Source organism: Amblyomma mixtum, chromosome 9 (assembly GCF_055824585.1).
Source record: "Amblyomma mixtum isolate Tamu chromosome 9, ASM5582458v1, whole genome shotgun sequence".
Taxonomy (NCBI): Eukaryota; Metazoa; Arthropoda; class Arachnida; order Ixodida; family Ixodidae; genus Amblyomma; species Amblyomma mixtum.
This window is the reverse complement of record NC_143020.1, coordinates 72,653,268-72,670,980: the sequence shown is the minus strand read 5'-3', so window position 1 is coordinate 72,670,980 and position 17,713 is coordinate 72,653,268. Positions and strand designations below refer to the sequence as shown.

General features: G+C 49.2%; 1 protein-coding gene across 2 annotated transcripts in view; it reads right to left on the bottom strand.

Annotated features, from left to right (window-relative positions):
- Positions 1-7,332, bottom strand: part of LOC149329694 (uncharacterized) — a 32,344-nt gene extending 25,012 nt beyond the window's left edge. For both annotated transcript variants that reach the window (XM_089560410.1, XM_089560408.1), the window contains exon 1: positions 4,503-7,332. In XM_089560410.1, the coding sequence (XP_089416536.1) occupies positions 4,503-4,784 (282 nt within the window). In that variant the 5' untranslated portion in view covers positions 4,785-7,332. The remainder of the gene's footprint in view (positions 1-4,502) is intronic.
- Positions 7,333-17,713: the final 10,381 nt, after the last annotated feature.

Below are 17,713 nucleotides of genomic sequence, written 5' to 3'. Positions count from 1 at the left end.
AAATTCCTCTTCATTGTCTTTTCCCAGCAGCCTCGTCACAGGCGTCCCTCATTTTGCTCTCCGGGGCACGTCCATGCTACCTCGACCGTAACAAACTGGTGGCAGCGGTGGGATGCTGCTACCTCGTTTGTAACAAACTGGTTGGCAGCGGTGGGATGCGAATCGTCGGACGCCGGCGGAGAGTTGCGGACAACGGGACGCTGAGCAGCAGAACGGAGAGTCGGGGGCAGTGCAACGAGCCCTGTGTGTTGACTGGTTGCCTGCAGCGGACCGACTGCGCTGGATTCTTGGCTGCGAGGTTTGGTGAGTGCGGAACTTTCTTCTGCTGAGTTTTGCCAGGCTTTTGTTAGTGTCAGGAACAGAGCTGGTGATTGGGTTGTCGTTGCTGCTGGGTTAGTTGCAGCAAGACAATAGCGGGCAGTAGAGAAGCAGCACTCGGAGCAGCCATGGATTTGAAGACGCTGCGCAAACCAAAGTTACTGGAGCTTGCGAAAGAGTTGGGTCTGGAGGTATCAGACAAACTCAGAAAACCAGAACTGCTGAAGGCTATTCTTGCGTTAGAGGCTGAAGATGACGAGCTTGCGGAATGCCTTGAGACCATTGAGGAGAGGGAATTGGCAAAGAAAAAGGAGGAGGAACTCGAAAGAGAGGAGCGGAAAAGGGAACGCGAAAGACAGCTGCGGGAACAGGAACGCGAGAGAGAGCAGCGGCAACAGGAACGCGAAAGACAGCTGCGAGAACAGGAACGCGAAAGAGAGCAGCGGCAACAGGAATACGAAAGAGAGATGCAGGAACTCACGCGTGAACTTAACACGCTCAGAAGTATTAGAACGCGATCTCGCTTAAGTGTTTTCAGAAAAGGCGAAAATTTCAGAACTTTTCTGGAAAATTTTGAAAGAATTTGCATGGAGGAGCAGCTAGACGAGGATTATTGGCCACTTGTGTTGATGGGATTTCTCCCATGTGAACCCGGAAATGTCTGGGCGAGGTTGTCTGACGAGGATGCCCGCAACTACGCGATAACCAAAAGTGCGCTCCTCCGATACTTTCGAATTCCCGCGGAGGCAGATTTGGAAGGCCAAATTGACGGTGGTAAGCTACACCGCGATAGTGTCAGGGACCGAGTTAGAAGCTCCGCTCAGTCGCCGGATGACACAAGTGCTGTGCAGAAGTGGCGGCATAGGACAGGTTTGGTCCAGGAAAGAAGGGCCACTTCGGCAGCGAGGACCGATGAGTTCGGTCGAAAAGCTAGCGAAGAGTGCAGATCCACAAGCCGTGAGGGCTCGGGGGATAATGGAGGCACTAAGGCTAGAAACGAGGAAGAGTGCAGATCCGCCAGCCGTGAGGGCTCGGGCGATAATGTAGGCACTAAGGCTAGCAACGTGGAAGAGTGCAGATCTGCCAGCCATGAGGGCTCGGGGGATAATGTAGGCACTAAGGCTAGTAATGAGGAAGAGTGCAGATCCGCCAGCCGAGAGGGCTCGGGCGATAATGTATGCACTGCTAAAAATAAGGAAAGGGGCAATGCGTTGGTTTTGAGCCCAGAGAAGCATGCACTTTCCGGGATGGAGGCGCATTTCTGCGGTCAAGGGGTTAGTACCCTGGAGAAAAACGCCGAAGGTCTCAGTGACCCGGGAAATGTAGTCCTTGGGTCACGTGAGGAAGGTCATCACGGGAATTTAGTGAAGGCCGAGTTTAATGGGAATGAAGAGCAAACTGTGAGTTGCAGGGTTCCCACCGAAAACAAAGCCGAGCGATCTGCTTCGTTAGTGAGCACAGACAACGCTAATAAGGGAGAAGCGACCGTCTCTAGCCCTGAGGCAAAACCTGCTTTGACAAGCGAGATTGATGCTTCTGCTCAGGAAGAGACTAGTGAGCTTGCGGGCCAGAGCAGTCAAGGAATCAAGGGAGACCCTCCTTCGATGCGGCTGGCGAACCTTAGTAGCCAAGTTTTGGACACAGCGCTTTGCTGTAAGGAGAGCGGCTGCGAGTCACCCGAGTGCACCGCTGAAACCCAAGGGCAGATCGCAACGTTAGCCATCGAGTGTGGTTCAGATCAAGTTGCAGGCCAGGGAGTTAGGGTCGCAGGGTCGATTAGCAAGCCTCAGGAGAGCAAGTTATGCTCAGCAGGAGATAAAGTGCTGTCGGAACAGCTGGCTACTGCGACCTGCGGTGACTCACCGAAAGCACGAGCCGATAATTCGAACTTAAGGGGGAAATACGGCTCGGTGCTGCGTCAGCGAGAAGATGCGGAGGGTGAGGACACCGCGAGAAAGGGAGGCGCGCAGGGCCGTTCTGCGAAGGCAGTTTTAGGAAAGCGGCCGCGCTCAGAGAGAGCCAAGCCATGGGGTAGACCGTGGAAAAAGGACGAAGGACGGGCCCAAAACATTGTAGGGGTTAAGGCCGGTCAACAACGTAATCGTCCGAGGCCATCATCACGGCACTCCATATGCGTCAGGCACCGCGCTAAGGCCAGACTAGCTCGGCGTTTACAGACAGCGCGAAAGCCACCTTACCCATTGTGGGGACGCTACGGTAGCAGGTCGCGTAAAACTCGCAGTGGGCCACGGAGGAGCACGCATAGCTACCGCATGAAAGAACGCCGCAGAACGCGTTCCAGTCGAAGGACATTGCCGAATCGAGAAAGGAGTTCACGCAGGCGTTTGTTTCATGCGCGACCGTCAACCCCTCGCATTCAAAAGATCAGACGCTGCTCAGGTGTTGGAGACGCGCGGCCGGTGTGCGAAACAAATCAATGTCGCGTGGCGTCTGAGGCTCGCAGGTGTCGAAGCGCAGTTAAGCCCTTCGAATTTTGTGGATTGTCGGCTGCTAAAGCCACTGTTGGTGTGCGTCCGCGCAGGGCGCGGTTGAAGAATAGGCGACCCCTTTGAGCCGCGGCGCGGCTCGTTAGCAGCAGATTCCGAGGATGTCTCTGCTGTTTTAAACCATTCCTGCAGACAAAAAGTTTTGCAGAAAAACAAAAGTTTTGAGCAGGAATAGGTTTCCGGCGCGTTGTTTGCATTGAAAGCGTTTCTTTTGACAAAGATTGTTTCTAAAAATGCACTAGTGGTGCCCATTTGTAGCAGCGTCCGTTAAAAGTGAAGTGCTAGTCAGACGGACCATTTAGGCCAGTAGCATAAGCGCCTGGAGTCGCTTGATTTTTTTTTGGAATTGGGGAAATTAATGTGACTTTGGCTCCGATGTTGAGCGTATCTTTGCGGGGATATGCAAGGTGAAGGCAGTATGCTGCTATGCAGAATGAAATAATGTCGGGGTCATTACGAATCGGAATACATCACAAAAAGGGGAGTCTCAAAGGTAATGCCGATGGCTTAAGTTGAGGTCCCTAGCGCAAGAGTCAGCATCATAGTTGCAGTTTGCTGGTAGTTTTTCTTCCTGATCTAGGATTTTGAACCGATTGGTTTTGTTTGTTTTAAATTGAGATGCGCTTTGTGGTGTAATGTGCCGATTTGTGGGCATTTTCACAGTGCTGCGGAACTACTCCCAGGGATTGATTGGGTTTGTAAGGAGGAAAGAGCCTGGCATTACTAAGTGGGGATTGTGTCGTGCTTGCGGACTGAGCGGTTGGGTTTTCGGCGTGGTTCTAACGCTAGCGGAGCACGAGTCACTTTGCAGTGCCCTTGGGAACCTGCACATGCGAAGGAAGACTTCGGGGTGCGCTGAGCTCCAGAACCGCCGAGAGACAACTGACTCCGGTTGAGACCAGCCTCAAGCGACATCCCTCCGGACAGCGGATGCTGTCCCCTGTCCATCGGGATCTCCTTCCCCCGGCGGGGCAGTCTGTTACGACTCGCCTTCGTCGTGGGGAAGACGACGACATGGCAGCAGCGAAACGCCGACAAACCCCGAGACGCGCGTTGGGTGAACGCCTGGATTGCCACGGAAGCCGCGTCCGTCTGCCCGGTTGAGCGAGCGTTTCGCCTACGCCGAGTGTGAACGCGCGTTCGAAATGCGCGCGAACGCCGCTCATGGACATTTCGGCGTCTGCGCTACGTGGTTGGCATCGTTCCCCTCTCCCAGCGCGTGACGACGGCGTGATCTCTCGGGAGTGAGTGCGTGCGTGTCGGTGATTGGTGCCAGTGAAACCCGGCCCCCATCTAGGGACCCTAGGGAAGAGAACTCTTAAAAAGCCGGCAGCGGCACGGCCGAAGAGCTTGTTGTCATCATGGTCTCCTGTTGAGCTGTCGTGATGCAGCGTTCCTGCAGCTCACTTGTAAATATTCATGTATAAATTCCTCTTCATTGTCTTTTCCCAGCAGCCTCGTCACAGGCGTCCCTCATTTTGCTCTCCGGGGCACGTCCATGCTACCTCGACCGTAACAAACTGGTGGCAGCGGTGGGATGCTGCTACCTCGTTTGTAACAGGGCGTAAAATGCGTACACATGCGGGAAACACCCTGCACTGCTAAAAGAGACGCCCAAGCGATAAGAAACAAAAAAAGGAAGCCCAAGCAACTCTATTCATTCACATTCTCGCTTACCTCCCTTCTCAGCAGATCGTCAGCGAAGTCCATAATGATGACGTCATGCTCCTCGTAGGCTTTCCGGTCGTGCGGGCACTCCTGCGAGCCGTCCTGGGCGCATTGTTGGTAGCAACACTCGCACAGTCCGTGCATGCAGGGCAAGAAAGCGGTCTTCTTTCGCACCAGACCGCAGGCGCTGCACACTCGATTCGCTGGAAGAGGCTTGACGAAAGTCAGGGGCCTCCAGTCGAGCTCCGCGGAGAATCCCACCAGCGTGTACTGCGAGCTTGGGGGAGGCATCGTTCGCCGCGTACATTCGCCGCGCCGGTTGGACCAGGTTTCTGACGAGCTGGGCGCGCTGGCAAGCGTCGCTCGCGGTCAGTCACGCTACGCCGCTTACGTTGCGCCAGACGAAATGCGAACCCCTGTGTACTTCGGCCCTGTGCGCCGTCGGCGGCTCTTTTCGGAGCACGCGCAGAACGATCGCGGACCCGCGGGGCGTCTGCATTCCGTTCGAGCCTTTCTCTTTGCAGCCTCATGCGTTTCGCGGCATCCACGGCATCGTGCATCGTGGGAGAGGCAGCACTTCCTCTGCGGCCCTGCTTAATGCGCCCTTAACACTTCAGGCAACTGAATGAGGCAGAAAAGATGTTCAACTATAGGTTGCCAATGGCACGCTATTGCGTTGAGAACGCGTTTGGAATTTTGTTTTTCCGGTGGCGCAGTTTCTTGGGAACCGATGTGGAGTTGCTAACGGACATGGTTAGTGCGGCGGTACAGGGAAGCGCACCTGAAGTTTGCTTCCACTGCACCAGCGCCACTTCTCTCCTGCCGGTCATTTTGGCGTTTCTGTCCGGGCACGGCGTCGGCGGAGCGCATTGAGTCAGCAGCCTGTCGACTGGTACACGCCTGCGGTTCGCGCCGCGGGCACTCTCTCATTGTGCGCACGTGCCGTCCTGCTCGCGGGCGCACAAAAGTATTGTTGCCGCTTGCTGTGAGTCATGGCTGGAATTACGGGACGTTCTAAGAGTAGCGAAACTTGTCTCAGGGGCTGTCACTATAGTTCTCTGAACGTCAACGGCCAAGGACTGCCCATGGAATTCTACAGATTTCCTGGACATTCGTCGGGGAAAAAAATAATATTGGAAAATTGTAACCTACAGTAAGGGAAATATTGAAGGTAATGGTCCACCCTTTCTATATGTAGCAAAATCTTAAAAAATTTTCATCGCTCGTATCGAGCAGTTGCAGATAGGAAAAACGTTTATACGGAAAAAAAAGCAAGCCTATCGATGGGAGATTGCTATAGTGAAATCTTCCAGTATATGAAAAAAAAATGCGGTCGTACGCTCTTCCCTATTCAAAAATGTTTTTGTCCGTATTTGTAGGGTATGAAATGGATGAGAACGAGAAACGACAGGCCTCGATAACTGCTGTGGGCAGAGTGAAGTAAGATTTTTTCTGTTGCTAAACACGTTTGATATGTTGCACGTGTAATATTATTTCTGAGCAATTTTTGCTGTAATTCACTAAGCATGCAGTGTGTAGTAAAGCTCGCGCTAACGAAGCTCACTTTTGCCATTTTTTTTTTCTGGAGACTGACAACAACAGATAGCGGCGTTATGCAGGTGTGAGGCAAGGTCAGTGATCCCCTCAATGTTCCGACTTGTGGCGCCTGGCTCAATTTTCGAAGTTGCTTTTCATGTAAAAAATTTCTAAAAATAAAAATAATCAAAATGTTTGCTTGCACATGAATGAGCGTTTGCATATAAGCGTGCGCTGTAATCGGCATTAAAATAAATATATCAACCGCTTATCTCCGTCGTAGCAATTGACCAAACTAGAGCATTTTTTCTCTTAGCCGTATATAGCAAGCAGCTGGTAGGCGCATTTCGTGCGTGTTTTCGTTTTAGCGTCGCCTTAAGGCCACTTTATTTTAACTTAAAACAAAAAATTATTCCCATTAACATTCAGCGAAACACGTAGCAAAAATTCAGGGGGCACTTTGGTTCTCTAAAGTGCTGCAAGGCGAAAGCGTGTCCTGGCCACTGTTTGTTTTTATTTACTTTTTATTTTTCATATTTTGTTTTTTATTTATTTTTGCACCTGTTCTTATGTTTATTGTTTTTTATTTTTATTTTCACATCTTATTTTTGTGTTGGTTTTATTTTTGTTTATTTTCGTTTTATTTTTATTTTCCTTTTATTTTAAGGTGGTCGAAATTTCCGGAGCCCTCCACTACGGCGTGTCTCGTAGCCTTAGTCGCTTTGGGCCGTTAAACCCCGTAACACCAACCAAAACCAATCCTTTTATTTTATTTATGAAGCACATGCATTCACTAGATGCGCCTTTATTCATGTTGGAACGTTGAGCCTTTTAAGCAGTGACGCCGAAAGGCGGACAAATCTGCCGACGCGTCTGTCGACACGGCTGCCAACGCGTCTGTCGACACTCCTGCCGACGCATCTGTCGACACGGCTGCCGACCCGTCTATCGACACTCCTTCCGACGCGTCTGTCGACACGGCTGCGGACGCGTCTGCTAACGACAGTATGAGGCATTAAAGGCTTTCGCCTTAAAATCCTTATTATGTGTCCAACAAGCCTGCATGCACCGAACTGCCCAGCTACCCAACGAAATTAAGTATCTTGTGAAGATGGCCGCGCCAAAAAAAATCGTATTTACCTCGAATTCCACGTCTTAAATGCTTAAATGATCTCGTCATTTACTTGCGATACACATTTCGCCGTTACGGTACCGGCTTTTTCGTCAACAATCTGCTTCACGTAGTGGCCCTGATCCACTAGCAGTTCTTTTTTCAAGTTTGCGCAGCGAAAATAAAATTCACTGTCCAAAAATAAAATTCACTGTCAAAAAGAACTGTGAACAGCGCGGTGCCTAGGCGCTCCGCTGTAGGAATTTATTTTCGTCACGCTTATACTTGGCTCGCAACACAAATACACTAGAGACATCCGCGATACAATAATGTACCACTCTAGCGTCTTGTTGTTACTACCGGGATAAAAGCGCATTGAAGATAAATTCCGACTGCGCAGCGCGTGGGCGCCGTGCTGTTCAAATTTCTTTCTAGCGCCCCGTACATTTTGCTAATCCTCTGAAGCTCGTCAGCCTGCAAGCAGGAGGGAGAAAGCTTGCGACTGCACGGAGAGATTTGCAGGCCGGCCAACACGTGCAAAGTACGTGCAGAACTGGCCCTTTTTCAGGAGAAAGCGCGCTGTTCGCGCAGCTACTCAATGGGAGGGGTGACCGGTTTGCCCGGTCAAAAGTGCGCAGTCGACCGGAGAGGCGCTTTTCACTGGCGTCCGCAGCGCCCCCCTGCGAAGCTGCGGTCCCCTATGCCTGCAAAGTATTGTGCTCTCTGACAGTGCCTATTGCTCTAAAGATTATGGTGGCCCGGTCAGTGGTGATAGAATCCAAGATGGCGGCCAGAGGCAGACCGTAGCGCACATAAGCCATCACAGTACTGGCAATGGCAGCCGCTCAGCTTCAGATGCCGCGAGAATCCGAGACGCCATTGCAGAGTATACTTCATGTCCCCAAAGGGTTCCTTGCATGGCAGCCGAGGGTAGTGAGGCGGCGCTAATGCACAACATGAAGTTGTTGCCTCTCCGTCTGTAAACTGCGTTGGATTTCATGCAAGGCAAGCAAAAGTCACACGTCAGCTCGAAATGTGAAACTTTATGTTGCACTCTCTTGACCAGTGAGTTCAGGAGTTATATGATCCAACTCATTAAAAGCTCAATAATCCAACTTATTAAAAGCTTAAATGAGGCTGCAGTAATTCTGGCAGAGGTGAAGTAAAGTAGTGCCGGTGGTGTTGGTCCGGTGGTTTCCAGCAATTGGATGCACCGCTTGAAGGGCTTTTCGATGAAGTGACTTCCAGGCGAAGCGATTCAGGGAGAAACGAAGAACTTTTATAGAGGCTATTTACAGATGGGTACAAGATTCAGTACGGCCAAACTATCCGCGGCCGGCGTAGCCGACCGCCTGCACAGAGGCGAGGGACACCACGTCCCAACAGTCGAACTGGCGCGCCTTGCACCAGCTCTCAATGGCCGCTAACTCCGCGCTCGGCCCGACCGAGCGCCTGACCGCTACGAGTAGCTAGAGCCTAAAGCCCTCAAGCACGGGTCTCTTCACGAGTTCACCGATCCACCCACGCCCCTTTCCACACGGAAAAATAAACTGTGCTACAGCTTCCCGCCTGACATCAGTTTTAACGAATAGGGAAGCTCAGAACTGATGTCCGGGTTTTTTCTCTTACCCCGAAATTCCTCCCTACGTGGTTGCGCAATCCTCCACCAAGAGAACAGGATGCACGCTAGACGTCTGCCGTGCTGGCCTAGTACGCAGCAAGTCGCGTAACGCGACGAAACCGAGACCTTTCTCGCTTGTTTATGGCCGGCGGCTTCTCCCCCCCCCCCCAGCCGGGGGACGGGACCCAAGGTCGATGCCGGCAGAGAGCCCCGCAGTCTGGAGTGGCAAGGGTAAACGCAAGAACGAACGGGGAGACCCACCGATGAGCATGGGCGTTCGAACTGCTCCTCCCCTTCAAACGACACGCACTAAAACAAAACGAAACAAAACAAAACGGGATGCGCAGCCTAGGCCACTGCCCACTCGCGGAATGTTCACAACACATGTGCAAAAAGAGGTGGCAGCTTGCCGAACCATACAGCTGCCGGTTATTTCGCTCCATGCTCGTTTCTAATTGCGCCTTTGCCGTTTATTTCGTTCCCTCTAACTTCGGTTCTAATACATCCGAAGACGTAGGTCCCGTTGCTAGAGCGCCCAGTAATCACTCCAAAGTAATAATGAATTAAACTGATTAATGAAATAACTAAATATTTGAGTAAATATATAATAAGATCAAATTACCAGCCAATGTTTGAAGTAATTTTTATTGAACTAGTTAATCAATAAAGCCAATTATTTAATTCTCCAATTAATAATATTGGGGAATGTTTCAATGTATTTAATTTAGTTCTTTATTTAATCACTTCAGCAATCAACTCATTCTTCAATTCGGTCAATCTGGAGATTACGTTATGAAGTAGTTGGCTAATGCAAATAATTAATCTGTATATTCATTTATTAGATATTTGCACATTGATTATCATTTTGGGTGACGTACTTATGAAGTCATGCTAATTACGTAATTATTCAAGCAACTATTCTATTAATTATCCCTATAATGGATGAGTGACAGTTCATGGGGACACGATGTGAGGTCATGCTCTGCCGACAGGTCCTGTACACGCCACTTCTGAGACAAGAAATGCTTGGTCAATGAATTGTTTTTAGCAGACCAGTTACAAGGCGTTCGGCGGTGTCCACTTTCACCATCTGCGTCTGACCAGATGAAAACAAAGCTGTTTCTCGAGGACTTCTTTCGATCCCGCACAGCACGTGATGATGACGAGGTTAGCGCCACACACGGGCTCTCTGAACGAGGGGAGAGGGGGGCTCATGACCACAATCCGCTTTGGTCTGAAGAAGCGCTTTCCCCTCACCTAGCCACCTCCTCCCGTATAAGAAATGCCCTTCGTGAGAAGGCCAACACTGCGCCCTCCTTTTACGCGGTGAAAGAAACACCTCAAGTGCTGTGCTGGTTGTTATCGAAGTAGTCTCGAGGCAAACGGTCAGCGGAGCCAGCGTCAGGGGCGGGGTAAATGGCCGGATAAAAGCGTTAAAATCTTAAAAGCTGTAAAAGTTTTAACAAGGAACGATGCCTGTGGGAAGAGTGACATGAGAAATTGCAAACAATAAGATGCAGGTGAAGGATGGATAAGGGGCATGAGGTTGGGTAAAAAAAGGAACGTGGCTAGCACTTTATGTAAAAGGCTAAAAAGTTAAGTTTTCTGCGAGAGATAGGATCACTTTTTTAAGATAGGCAGTCTTTTTCGATACTAGATTGCTGGACGGACTGCTGACACACGTGTCACCACGATTTTGAATAAGGTAAGCTTCATGTATCGCATGTGTGTGGTTTGCGTAATATCTTTTCAAAATCATTGTCTTGCTGAGGGCTGGCACGAAAGCGCATTTTTTACAGTGAATGGGCTCCTGCCTGTGCCGGTCTTGAATGACTTCGAGTGGTGGTGGTGGTGATTTCTTTTATTCTCCCAAAATAGGGGACCAGTCCTATTTTGGGAGAATAAAAGGAGTGTTCCATCAGACGCTCGTTGATGCACTTTCCTGTTCGTCCAATGTAGGACGCACCACACGATAGCGGTATCTCATATAAAGCCGAGGTCACACAAGGTTTTAAATATGGTGCCTTGGGTTTAATTTTCCACGCGCTTTACGGATGATTTTCTTGGTTGACTCTTGCACAGAGCCCTCTTAATTTGTTCGGCGCCGGAAAAGCTAAGCGTATTCCTTGTTTCCCGGCTATTTTCTTGAGTGTAAGACTTGCCTCGTGTACGGAATTGCCGCTTTTCTTGACCGATCAGGGCTTCTGTTGGCGCGAAAGGAATGGCGAAGCCCCCGCAGTAATTTCTCTGCCAAGCTGAGCGTTCGTCAACCATCCGACTTGCGCCTGAAAGCTGGTCGGGACGCATTGAAAGCACGATCTTTGAAGGGCGTTCCTTAGAGCTGATGTGGCAATGCTGCACTTCACTAGTTTCGAGTGCGCTGACGAAAACGGCAGGAGGCTCATCATGGAGCGTGGCGCGTATCTCCAGCAGATCTGATATGGTGTGGTTCTGAGGCTCATATCAAGGAACTTGAGTTCATTGTTTGCCGGAAGTGCTGAAGTTAAGGAGAGACCTATCAGTTTCGACCTAATCAGGCCTATGATGCCTTCCGGTGTTGCGAGCTAGTTGCTGGCGTTCGGCTTTTAAAAGGATAGGATAATCATCTGCATACCGCATGATCTTGACGGCCCCGTAGTTGTTAACGACTGGCAGTATTAGTCTGTCATATTTGGCCAGCAACAGGTCGCTTAGCACAGGGGATAATCAGGGCCCTATGCACACGCCATCCTTTTGCTTATAAAGGGTCCCATCAAAGCATACAGCAGAAAACGTGTGGTAGAGCCGCAGCAGGTCCAGGAACATGCTGACAGTAATGCCACAGCTGTTTTGAAAGCGAGTAGTTCCGTGTTGTTCTATTGCTGCTCTGACGGTTGCTAGAAGAGCTGGTTGTCGCAGAGAGTAGTACAGGTCCTTGCAGTCTAGCGAGAAAACGTCCAAACCTTCAGGCCGCTCTCGCTGCTGGTAGCGCGATACCTCTTCGGGATTTCTGATGAGAAAGGGGTCTTCAATAGCGAGCGCCGACAGCGATTTCTGCAAGTAACCGCCCACAACTTGCAGCCAGGTGCCTCGCTCGGAGACGACTACACGGAAGGGAGAAACTTCTTTGTGGGTTTTCGCAGAGAAGAAAGGATTCGAGGATACCCCTTTGCGATTCTTTATATCTGAGGCCAGCTTTTCCAAGCCTGCCTTTCGGCACAATGCTTCAGCTTCCGCCTTTTATTTATTTATGGCTCTTCCCTCGACTTCTGCAAAATTCTCTTGTAGCGCCTGTTTGACTTCTTGGGAGTATGTTTCATTGGCTACTACGACGAATCCGCCTTCTTTGTCGGATAGAAGAAATTTTGACTCACATTCTTGCAGGGCAGATACAACTTTGAAGGTGTTGATTGCTTCGCTCGTGCAGGGCTCTTTGGGCAGCGCACCGACGCCTAAGTGTATGACAACGTTGGTGCCCTCTGCTTTGGCTTCTGAGGCCGTAGTCCGGACGATGCTCAGGAGCTCGGTTTTGTCCAACCGTGGCGGAACGCAAAAATTTGGGCCAAGGCTGAGAACATTCCTAACGTGGTTGAGAACGAATGGGTTGCCTAGTTCGAACTTCTTGGGTACAGACTGGTTGGCGCACCTTCCTTGGGATGTCAGCTAGTATCTGCCTCCAGATGAACTCACATCTCCGGTCCGCAGTCTTTAGCTCTTGAAGGAATAGCGGTGCTCGTAGCGACGAGGGGGCTTTGCGCTAGCGCAAGCCGTGAGCAGGAAATCAATGGAGAGACGAACTTGCTTCCAAGCTTCTCGAACCTTCCAAGCTTTGCCCAACCGCATGCCCATTATCCATCCTTCACCTGCATCTTGTTGTTTTCATATCCTCATGTCACCCTTCCCACAGGCATCGTGCTGTTTTAAGACTTTTATAAGTAAATTTATAAATTGGTTTTTGAGGAAAGGAAATGGTGCAGTATCTGTCTCACATATCTCGGCGGACACCTGAACCGCGCCGTAAGGGAAGGGAGGAAGGTTGGAGTGAAAGATGAAAGAGAGAAAGATGTGCCGTAGTGTAGGTCTCCGGAATAATTTCGACCACCTGAAGATATTTAACGTGCGCTGACATCGCACAGCACACGGGCGCCTCTTGCGTTTCGCCTCCATCGAAACGCGGCCGTCGCGGTCGGGTTCGAATCCGGGTACTCCGACTCGGTAGACGGGCGCCTAACCACTGAACCACCACGGCGGGTGAAAACGTTTATAGCTTTTAAGGTTTTATTGCTTTTATCCGGCCCTTTACACCGCCCCTGACGACTTAGCTGACAGTTTGCCTCGAGACTACTTAATGTGTGTGCTCCTTTCGAATAAACTTCAGTTTCAAGTCCGCGCCTGTGTTCTACGTTCCTCTGTCCTGTGTTTGCGCGGTTCCGTTTTAAGTAGTTTTGAAGGTGTAGTGTGCTCTAGAATCCTGCAGGGTCGACATAACAGCCGTTTTTACAGAGCAGCGAGGTGGGACTCCCGCTAAAAATTCCGCTGGAATTGCTTTCATAATCCGCTAAAACTCCACCAAGTAATTTTTAAAACAAGAAATATATCCGCTAATGTGCAATGCGCTGCTAGATGTAAAAAATGCTTGCTTTCCGCCCTCTGCATGGCTTACATTTGTAAGGAGATGCAACGTGACACAAGTATGATTCGAGCAGGGTTGCGCAGCGGCGTTCTAAGCGGCGTCTACTTGTGCGAGTATCATATACAGATTCTTGAGAAAATAAACTCCCGCAGTAGAATACTTCTCTCAGGCACACGAGTTCGAGTTTAACACAGGTATGGAAGTTTGTCGTCAGAATTATTTTATACAACACCGGGTTTTCTGGTTGGTTTGGTTTGATTAATAGGGTTTAACGTCCCAAAGCGACTCAGGCTTTGAGACACGCCGTACTGAAAGGCTCCTGAAATTTCGACCACCTGGGGTTCTTTAACGTGCACTGACATCGCACAGTACACGAGCCTCTAGAATTTCGCCTCCATCGAAGTTCAAAAGCCGACCGGGTTTTCTTTATCTTTACCAAATTGAAACACAAATCAGGCAGTGCTAGCTCCTTGGAAGTCCCACAGTTTCACTTAGTGCTCCGGCAGCCACTAGAAAAAGGAAACACTCGTTTATGAGTTTATTTTTGGGTTTATGGGCTTTAACGTCCCAAATCACGTCCGGCTATGCGGGACGCAGTAGCGGAAGGCTCCGAACCATTTCGACCACCTCAAGTTCTTTAAAGTGCACTGATATTGCATAGTGCACGGGTCTTTAGCATTTCGCCTCCAGCGAATTGCGACCGCCGCTGCCGGCAAAATTTATTTTGTTCGTTCTTTTTTCTTCGGATTGGTTTCATAGGGCCAGGTAAATTTTAATTTTTGAGGAAATAAAAGGCGGATTAACGGCCTCACTTCTAGGTGGACATTTCAACCATGTCTTGAAGAGAGGGGGAAGGTGTGAATGAAAGGAGAGAAATATGTGCCGTAGTGAAGGGCTCAGCAACAATTTCGACCACCTGGGGATCTCTTAACGTGCCCTAAAATCGAACAGCACACAGGCGCCTTTTAGCATTTCGCCTCCATCAAAACGCGGCCACAAAGTGGCTCGATTTGAACCCGGGCACTCGGCTCAGCGTCGAGCATGCTAACCACTGAACTAGGACTTAAATTCTGCTATTCAAATTCTGCTATTCAAACGGACTCGAAACTTAAGCCCAAGTTTTTCTGTATCTTATAATACTCCACCGTGCCTTATCAGAATATTGGGTCAACCCTGCGGGGGAAGTACACATGGCGAGCTTTAAATCGTTCACTGCATACTGAAGGAGAACAGACTGCTATTCTCGTTCACCATAACACCATCAGGTTGCGCCAATATAAGGTGAGCCCACTTACTGGTGGCAGCACAGTCGTCAGGCGCTTCCACTCTTTCCTGTAGCGATCACTGGATACCACAGCGCAAAAAAAAACCCTGACGCCCGAGAGGTAGGTTAGGTTGATGCTGTTATAGTTTTAACGACGCTCTACTGATTGTAGTGTATACGTAATTTAGCAACTATTTTGGGCAATCATGGCTTCGTAGTAGACGGGAAATTTGTATGGGATGAAAAAATTCCGTGCCGCATCATGGCCTTTGTTTGTATTGTTGTTTTTACTAAACAATGCGTGTTATTTTAACTCCAGCTAACCGACGGCGCAGTGGCTCATGGCATTAGGAGGAACGGAGTCCGCGTCGGCACAGAAGGTGGCGACCGGATCCTTGCTAAAGGGGCCCAGAAACACAATCTTAGTTGACTGTTTTGCCTGTTGATCTCATACAGTTAGTTACAATGGCAATATTAGCGTAGGTAATACCGCGTATATTCCGTTTTTTTGATATTTTAATGTCGTCCCAAAAACAAATTCATGGCTCTGAGGGTGTCCCCACACAGTGGCGGGTTTTAGCAGCGGATATGACGTCACTTGGCGCGAGCTTGATGATTTGACAAACAGTAAATATACTGGAAATTGTGTGAATAAATAGAGACACATTTTGTCACCTGTCGGAGTTTTATATTATATCAACAAAGACAACTTGTTCGTCTCAGATAAAAGCCCTGGAAAGCAAGTAAAATAAAAATACACCACCAGGGGCTCTGGCATGGAAACGACGCTGCCAGTCTGAGCAAGAACGAGTTAGAAAGAGCAGGCAACCATGGAGTGCAAACTTCCGCGACGTGCTCTAGCAGGCTGTTTCGATTGGTTGCGCCAGGTGGCGTGACTGGGAGGGCGAAATAGGAGTGGGAAGCCCCGCCAAAATCGAATCGCTGTTTTGTTTTCTTGTATTTTGAAATTACTTTATTGAATAACTCCCTTTCCTGTGCCTCGATTCCTGTAATTCTTTTTAAGTCAGCAACTGTGTGACAAAGAATCCGCCTGAAGTATAGCCGGTATCCCCCCAAGCAGTGTTTCGCAGCCCCTTTAAGGCAGCACTCCGAAGGTGACGAAGGCGAGGAAGTTTTGCTTCAGCTCCATCGCCTTGGAAGAATTACTCGCTTTCATGCGAGAGCAGTAAGGGGGAACGAAGTCGTTCTTGTATCAGCGAAAGTCAGAGGTAAAAAATAAACCACCAAAAACGCCGTGAATAGGAACAGTTGCTAGGTTTCCAGGATTTAAGGACAAAATGACCTCAAAAACTTCATTTAACGTGAATGATCTGTGCATAGTAGTCAAAGGATGGAGATAGTACCTGCGATCGCGGCGGGTCACTGCACCGATAACATAGCGAAGTCCATTTCTAAAGCGAGGAAAAAAAAAAAGAACGGCAACTCTTCCCATGTCACGTGCAATGGAAGGAAAGTACGCGACCTGAAGTCGAGACTGCATTCTGTGTGTCTGCGGGACACCCATCCAGGCAAGCATGCGAGATGGGGAGTCCGTAGCTTCCACGGCTGCGATGCCTGCTTGCGGGCCGTGGGCCACATTGGTGCTCGTTTAGAAAAAGCTACTGCGGTGAAGCCTACCTTCGTGGGCTCGGTTAAAGAAGGCCGTTTTTTAATGCGTTAGCATTGTATGACTATGTAGGCGCCTTCGGTGGGAATGCGGGAACTAGTTGGTATATCGGAAAAACAATGGTATTCTCGGATAGAGCATTTAAATTGGATGTGCAAGTGACATATTGACTACAGTTAGTTAATTAGATAATTAATTAGACCCAAAAATATCCAAAACGTGGGCGGGGCCGGGGCATAAGTGGTGATAAATTTTAAAATGCCGGAAGTTTGGCACCACGCGACCTGATGTGGGGGCGCCAAATTTGAAAACGAAGCGTGGCCCGAAGTTCAAAACTCAGATGGGCAAATGATGCAACTTGATTAATAAACCAATTAATTGTGGCATCGATAAGGTACCGAGAAGATACCGATAGGTGATCCATAATTAATCGATAACTGATCGATAAGAAATCGACTTCCAGTTTGAGGGTCTAGACTTCCTGTCACGAGTCTCAGCTGACGTGAGAATTGTGGAAGTCTTAAGTCCGGGTCTTGGTGTGGCGTCTTAAGGTGTGACGTCATAAGGTGCCAGGTCATAAAGTGTGACGTCAAGCTTGTGAATTTCTCCAATGCGGGTGCCACACTGATCTCTAACGTTTGTTTGGGATGAGAGCAATAATGCTGTATGGGCACGAAATGCTCGAAAATTAGGGGTGTGCGAATATCAAATTTTTCGAATACGAATCGAATACGATTACTTCATTCCGAATATCGAATCGAATATCGAATAATCACGGACAGACGCATTTAACCACTACAAAACATTTATTTGAGCACCCAAGAACATCACAGTTCAACTATCGATGATTAAATGAACACAAAAGGTGTGCGTGGCTGCACAAAAAGTATCAAAGTCTCGAACAGTATTCTTAGAAGAGTGGAAATATCAGAGAGGATGGCTAGTACACAGCATTGATTAAGGCTAGCTTGCCATCAGCACAAAAGCGCGTTTCCGGGATGAACATAAAAGGTTGTCGTGAAGGAAAACGAGCTGCTCCACATGGTCAGGCAGAAGTAGTTTCCTTCTAGCTGAAACGACTCCTCCAGCCACAGAAAATTCATTCTCACTTGGCACTGACCTGGCACGTATTGCGAGGTACTTCGTGCACAGCTCTGACTATAGCAGCTTCGCAGGTATAGCCACAAAAAAGCTCCACAGCGCACTCAGCAACGGCACGGCCCTTGGAGGAAGGAAAAATTTTCCTTCCTCGAAAGAAAAATTCGAAGGAAAAATTTTCCTTCATCCATGTGCATTTCTCTGGGCGCCGCCTTGTTGTTATGTCTCTGTCGATAGGGCTTGCGGACCGAAATGAGCGTCGGTGCTCACAATGAATATTCGGCTAGATGCGAATATTCGTGTCGGGTCGAATATTCGAAAGAGCACGAATACTTGGATTTCGAATCGAAT